Raw genomic sequence first — 6,821 nt, forward strand, 5'->3', positions numbered from 1 at the left:
AATCACAGGGAATGAACATCACAGTTCTCAAAGCAGAGCATGGCATCATCTTTTAAATGCTGACCAGGTGCAATACCCACTAGACATTGTTCTGAAATAGAGAGAGCTTGGAAGGTGTTTGTTGTACCAGAGCAGTCATTCTGTTAGTGAGTGCTTTGTTAGCAATGGAAGTGCTGCACACATCTTACAGAGAGAGCTTTATTTCGTTTCTGTTTCCTTAGCCTAAAAAATGAAGCTGTATACATGGAATCCAAATACATTTCTCATGGACAAGAGAGTAATAAAGTAGCATGTGTGTGAAAAGAAAGATAAAGCACAGCGTGTTCCTGCAGAATCTGGCAGCAGAAGGACAAAGTGGAAGCAAAATAGTTTGCTGACAAACTAGAAAGACAAGGTTATTGATGCCTCTGAGAAAATACTCCCACAACAAACTGAAGCCTCCAATCCTCTTGGCAGACAGATGGCAGCGGGATTGTTTGATACCTGATGGAAACGCTCAGCACTGACTTTTCCCATGCCAGCCGTTTTCACCACACTAATACAAGTGTGTGCTGCAAGCTTTGTTCCCAAAGAGTTGAATACACCACCTGGGTTCTGCAGAAAACATCTGCTGGAACAGTTGTAAGCAGAACTCAAATAAGTCCTTATTCCAAGTTGTTTTCTTCAGGTCAGTCTGGTCTCTCACTCCAGTTGCTTTGGCAACGGCACCTGGACAAGGACACCAAGGATTAGGAGGAGGAAATTTCTCAGTCTTATTTACAAGGCCAGCTTAGTCTAATACAAACCCTCAGAAACTAAAAATATAACAGCTAGGAGCTCCAAGGAGTTCTGGTTGGGAGCTCTCTTTTGTTTGGAAAGCCTCACTTGATGTTTGCAATGCTTAAGGTCCAGGAAATCAATTTGAAGGCATAAGAGTCCCACCACAGAGAGAACAAACACCTGGCTCAGCTCAAGCAGTAAAACTCTATTTTAAAAATGAAGTTGAGGAAATTGAGGAGTTTACCAAGATCATGGAGGATGGGGAGGATAACACCTTAATGGCCCAAATCCAAACCCAGTGGTCTGGTGACAGAGGCCAAAAAAGAACCAACCCAAAAAATCCCCAAACAATCCACCAGAACAAACTACCCCAAACCCCCAATACACGTGTCCATCATTTCATCTTTCCATGGGCTCTTAAAATAGCTATTGTTACCTGGCATATTTAGGACGCACCATGAATTGATCCCTCAACCTTTAACCCCACAGCTCTCATAGATAAAAATCCCCCCAATCATTTTGGGGGGGATGGCTGGGGTTCAGTATCACCCCTGGCACATGGCAGCACTCAGGTTTCTCAAACATTGCTGTGCAAAATAAGGGCTATGCCTGGCAGAGATCAAGTGCCATTGTTCCTGAGGGCTGGGAAGGCAGCAGGTCCCACAGCCATGAAGGACCAACCTCCTGTCACCAGCACTATTTGTGAGCTTTCCACAAGCAGGTGTTATTGTCTGGGATGTGGAAACAAAATGGAAATCCTGGACTGGCCTAGAAAGGCCAGAAATGCCCTGAGGAGAGGCCTTGGCTGCAGCCAAGTTGGAGTGGCCAGCAGAAACTCAGAACCCAAATCTTGCCTTGGGGACAGAATGTTCAGGGTAATCCTGGACCAGGATCTGAGGTCACTGCAGGACCTGCCCCTGACAAAATATCAGGACAAACTACTCTGTCTGGAATTACTGAGGAAGTAATTATTTCTTTGTAGGTATAAATGAAAGCAAAATTAGGCTCACTATATTAAAACGTCAATATTGAAAGAAAAAAATAATTACAAAATACTACGTGACTGTTTCTAATTACAAGGTATTTTCTGTCCTCTTCCTCGAGCCTTGGCAACACAAACGGGCAACAAGCTACAAATACATTAGTCAGCTTTCAGGATTTCTTGAATCAATGCAAGGGAATATAACAGGTCAGGAGAGCAAGAGGTTAAATCTAGTGGCCAGCATTTTGAGAAGCAAAATGAATTTGGTACCGAAGAGGCAGTTCTCAGTTTTGGACTGGCATACTCAAAGTCAGGACAATGTTGAGCTCACTTGAGTTGACCACTGAGCCAATTTTCAGTGGCAAATTTTAGATAAAAACGAATATAAAATCCCCTACAGTACCACTACTTTCTTCCCGTAACCTTGTTCCATCTTCACTGCTGGTGGATCTGATTTCTTTTTTTCCCGTTAGCTCTAGAATTTTGCAATTGATCTACATAAGGACAAACAAAAGAATGAGCAGCAAAGGATCACTAAAATACACTCCTTGTTCCTGGGTGAGGCAGGCAGGAGCAGGGCTGCAGATTGTGAGTCCAGGCTGGATTTCAGTGTGTGCCAAGTGACAGTGCTCTCTTGTGTAAAGTGAGAGCTAAGGAAAAACACAGCTATTGAAGAGAGAAACATGGGGCTTATGGGAGACTAATGTGAAAAATAATACTTCTTGGACTCCTGAAACAACTGTCTTCTAATAGCACATGCCTGTCATGACTAATACACTATTGTGAGTATGGTAAGGTTGAGTTTCTGTGGGTTTGTTCACCTCCTGAGCAAATATCCTTTCTCAGATGCAGACAGGGATGCCCAAGGTGCAGCCTTGGCGCTTGCAGTGAGTTCCCTGCACAAGCCACACCTCAGTGCTGCTGGAAAACACCCCCCTGCACGCCAGGAGTGGCAGCCTGACAGCAAAGGGTGACAATGCCTTGTGCAGGTGCATTTGCCAGCCCTGGCAATAGCCAGCATTTCCAACCAGAGCTCAGAGCCCAGAAGGTGACTGCCACTCCCTGCCCTCGGTGCCACCACTCTGCACTCACCGGCTTGAGATAAGCGACGTTGCTCTGGCGGATGTCGTTGAGGAGCTGATCTCTGGGGGTTATTTCCACCAGGGGAGGGGGTCTTCTCCTGGGAATTGGTTTAAGTGTTTTGATGACGTCCTTGAGGTTGGTTTTCTCAGCGGGCTCCACGTACTCTGGCACGGGGTTTTTGCGCTGAGTCTTCTTCAGCTTGACCACTTTGAAGCTGATGGGTTTCTCTCTGCACGGCTGCTCGGGTGCCGGCGGCCTTGTGTTCTCCTGCCTTTTGTTCAGTGACACAGCTGCAGGGACAGGGGGTTTGGGGGCTTGTGGGGGCTCCTGCATTCTCAACTGGGGCAGTGGTACCCCCAGCATTTCCCACATCCCGGGAGGCAACCCAAGTCCATTCTCCAGCATCGCTATCAACTCTTTCTGCTCCTTCATTTGCTGCTGCCTTTGCCCCTCTTGCCTCTTTTGCCTCTGCTTGTCCAGGTTCCTGCTGAGCAGGTTGGTCACCACCATCCTGGGCCCCGGCAGCTCAAAATGATAGCCCATTTTAAGGAGGGTGGTGTTGGCTTTCAGCAGCCTGGCAATCTCCATCTCTGCCTGGTGGCCCAGCAGGCCCCTCTGGTTGTGGAAGCGGAGCTCCGTCAGCGTCTCGTTGTACTGCAGGCAGCGCATGATGGCCACGATGCCTTTGCCAGAGATGAAGTTGGAATCAATGTTCAGGGTGGTGATGCTCCTGTTCTCCCTCAGCATGTTGGCCAGGGCAAAGGCCACGTTGTCATCAGCCCCCACGTTGGCCAAGCTGAACGTTTTTACGTTCTTGTTCTTTTTCATGGCGTTGACAAAATCTATCAGCATTTCCTTGGGGACGTTTTCTATGTTGTTCAGGTTGAGCTCCTTCACGTCTGGGTTGTTTTTCCGGACTTTCTCCAAGCTGTCTTCTAAATTGGTTTGATTTCCTGAAGGCCTGGCACTTATCTTCATGAAGCTGGTGTCCAGTGCTAACTTCTGGGGGATGTTCAATTTTGATACTTTCTTTTCATTTTCCTTAGGCTTTTCCTTGATTTCTCCTGGTTCTGTACCTGGCTTCTGACTTATCTGGTTGCCATGACTGTTCTCATTGGTGTAATTCTCCTTTGTTTCCAATTCAGTCTCACTTTCTTCTTCTTCCTCTTCTTCCTCCTCTTCCTCCTCTGCTTCTTCTTTCTCATCCTCCTCCACCACTCTCTCCTTATCACTTCCATCTTTCTTGGTCTCCCCAGGTTGTGTTCTTGATTCGGACACATGTTCATTTTGATAATGTCTCTCTTTTGCCTCTGGCATCCTCCCACCAGCCACCTCACCACTGCTGTTGGCCTCTCCTTCTGTCTCCTCTGCGGCACTTCTCTGAGGAAGACAAAACCTCACAGCTGAAATAGTTGCAAAACATCTTTGTTACAATAACCTTCTGCTCAAATAAACACATAGCAGCTGGATTTAGATCCCTCTATGCCCATACAATAGAGAATAACCCTTAAAAGTGTCATTGCTGTAAGTTCAGGCTGTACCAGCTTGCTTGGGAACACAGGAACAATTTGTTCCTAAAGAGGCTGCAAACCAGTTTCTCATCTCTGCCTACTAAATTAAGTTCTGAAAATTAAACCCTAAACATATTTAATGATATGTTAAGATGGTCTTTGAACCCTTCTGGGGGTTAAGAGTCTCTGATCCAAAGTCTCTTTCTGGATTTAGTGCAATCTTTATAATTTCTTTGACAAGAGAGGAAGTTTCCTTCGTATGCCACAAAGCCCTGGACATCAGTGTGAAGCCCTGATGGTTTGCTCAGCCCAAGGAGGAGTGAAGAGAGCACCTTGTGACCACTGTGGAATCATCCAGTACAAGGGACAACAAGGCAACCTGCTCTGGCAGTCCCAGAGCATCACACCTAAGGCAGCATCTCACTGAAGATAAAATACTAGATCAGTTTGGAGAGATAAGAGATATCCAGAAGCCCAGAGATGAGAAACCAGCCCCTGCACAAAGCAGTTGCAGGGCAATGAGGCTTCTACAATCCAAATAAATTAATTGCAAATGTCTACGAATTCCAGAAACACTCCTAGCTGAAGTTTTTCTTTGTCAAGCATCTTTGTGCAAGCCATTCATCCATCACAGAGAAATGCTAATAAAGCACTAATAAAATCAAGCTATTTCTCTGAGATTTGCACTGGTTCAGGCAGGACAGTGTCACGGCTTGTGCTGCACCCAAAGTCAGACAAAATGGTCCCAGTCACGTCTGCCCTTGGGGCTGTGGTGGTGAATGGGTTTGGTGTGGGGATTGCTTGACCAGCTGTGAATGCAGCAGGCAGCTCCATGCCTGGATTTCAGATTTAACCTCAGAAGTGTTTAAAAAATTGTTTCTTTGAGCGTAAAAGTGTTGCAGAAGGAAAAAAATCTTACAGATTTCCCCTGGTCTCCAAAGGGAGCCCATGAAACCTGCCCTGAGAAGTCTGGGATGTGCCACATTGGTGCGTATTAGCAAATCACTGATATTTAAAACAAAAATAAAATAAATCACTTACTTCCAATTCACTTCTAGTGAACTTCACATTCAAGTATGGATGAGTTTCATCTGGCCAAGTTTCAATTCTATTAACCTATTTTTAAGTGTAGCCCTCATCCTGAAAGATATCTAAGTATGACCTTAACTTTATTTCAAAGTCATGGGGATAGTTAAATACATTTTAACACTGTATTGAGTAGGATTGAACCAGTTCACAGAGTTTGCATGTTTCACCCTGCTAAAATACAGTGGTTTGGGATTTTTCTCCAGTATATCACTAAATTATGTCAATTATTAATTTAATTTGTATGATTAATATAATCTTCCATGGAAAAGCAACATGGTGTTCTTCCATATGCAAACTCAAACAAATTAGAGTTACATCCTCCAGAACTGATCTTGTGACAGTTTCTCAGTGATTTGCTTTACTCAAATCAGAATTAGGATTCTTTCTTATTAAAAAGCTTAAGTAAATATTTGGAAAAAGCAATTAAAAAATTACTAACCCTGACATCAGTCCAAGCTGGATTCTATCACTGATGAGGCTTTTAGGATTAATCTAAATATGTTTGTACTCTACCTTACGTAAGGGACAGAAGCAGGGGCAGGTTAAGGTATTAAAGCTATAAAAACAGATCCCACTGCTGATGCATAATAAATATTTGTGATTTTTTGCTTGTTACCTCAGAGGGCAGGAGGGTGACAGGAACTCTCTCATCCTCGAGCATGCGTCTGGATGCCTTCTGCCAGTACAGGTAGTCAACCAGGGACCTGTGGTCGAAGCTCCCCGTGGGGGGTTTCTCTGTCTGATCCTTCTGTATCATCCCAGTCGGGACTTCAGGGTCTGGGGCCATGACTTCCATCTCACTCTGCAACTCCTTTAGCTCCTCGGGGGACAGGTTAGCCAGGATTTCATCTTCATCAATGTCCTCGGCACACACATCTTCATCGGAGTTTTGCCCAAGTTCAGACATGTTCATTCTTCCCTCCTTCCTCTCAGACTTTTCAAATCTAAAAAGAAAGATGAATTTCAAAGGATTTTCTCTTTTTTTCCCCCTCTCACTAGCAGTAGTTGATCCGGTTAAATCGACAAGTTCATGTTTTGGTCATGAGCTGTGGCAGCTCCGGGCTCAGTGCTGGACACAGCCCGTGCAGCAAAGTCTATATTAAGCTGCACTTGGCTGGATGAAGAGAATTTATGGCGATGCTCCATTTTCAGCAACCTGTCAGCTGTGCAAACCCTTCTGACATTTCAGTGCAGCTGGTGTGTGCCCCGCTGAGGGGGGCAGAAGAGAGACATGTTCCAGAGGATTCCCGAGACACTGCACCACTCAGGGCTTCACCCCGTGCTGGATCCAGGGACATTCGTGGTACCTGTGAGATGTGCAGGTGAAATCCAGCCTCTGGGAAGAACCAGAAAGATCTCTGTATCCATAACATCTCCAATCTGTCTCAAAAGGGCCA

The 6,821-nt window shown here is 45.3% G+C and overlaps 1 protein-coding gene across 1 annotated transcript; it reads right to left on the minus strand.

The window, feature by feature from the left end:
• Positions 1-197: 197 nt before the first annotated feature.
• On the minus strand, positions 198-6,503 carry LMOD3 (leiomodin 3). Its single transcript, XM_083869312.1, has 3 exons — positions 6,041-6,503; positions 2,834-4,204; positions 198-708 (listed from the first exon to the last, which is right to left on the minus strand). Exons 1-3 carry the CDS (start codon positions 6,335-6,337, stop codon positions 682-684), a joined length of 1,695 nt encoding a protein of 564 aa, XP_083725438.1. The 5' UTR covers positions 6,338-6,503; the 3' UTR covers positions 198-681.
• Between the last annotated feature and the right edge of the window lie 318 nt (positions 6,504-6,821).

The sequence above is a fragment of the Zosterops lateralis genome, assembly GCF_965231275.1.
Source record: "Zosterops lateralis genome assembly, chromosome: 11".
In the NCBI taxonomy this organism is placed as follows: domain Eukaryota; kingdom Metazoa; phylum Chordata; class Aves; order Passeriformes; family Zosteropidae; genus Zosterops; species Zosterops lateralis.

Excerpts from the sequence above, each read along its gene's own strand:
- LMOD3 (XM_083869312.1), bottom strand. The coding sequence starts at position 6,337 with ATGAACATGTCTGAACTTGGGCAAAACTCCGATGAAGATGTGTGTGCC. Across the intron at positions 4,205-6,040 it reads TCACCCTCCTGCCCTCTGAG|AGAAGTGCCGCAGAGGAGAC; the intron begins GTAACAAGCAAA and ends TGTCTTCCTCAG. Across the intron at positions 709-2,833 it reads ACGTCGCTTATCTCAAGCCG|GTGCCGTTGCCAAAGCAACT; the intron begins GTGAGTGCAGAG and ends GTCCTTGTCCAG.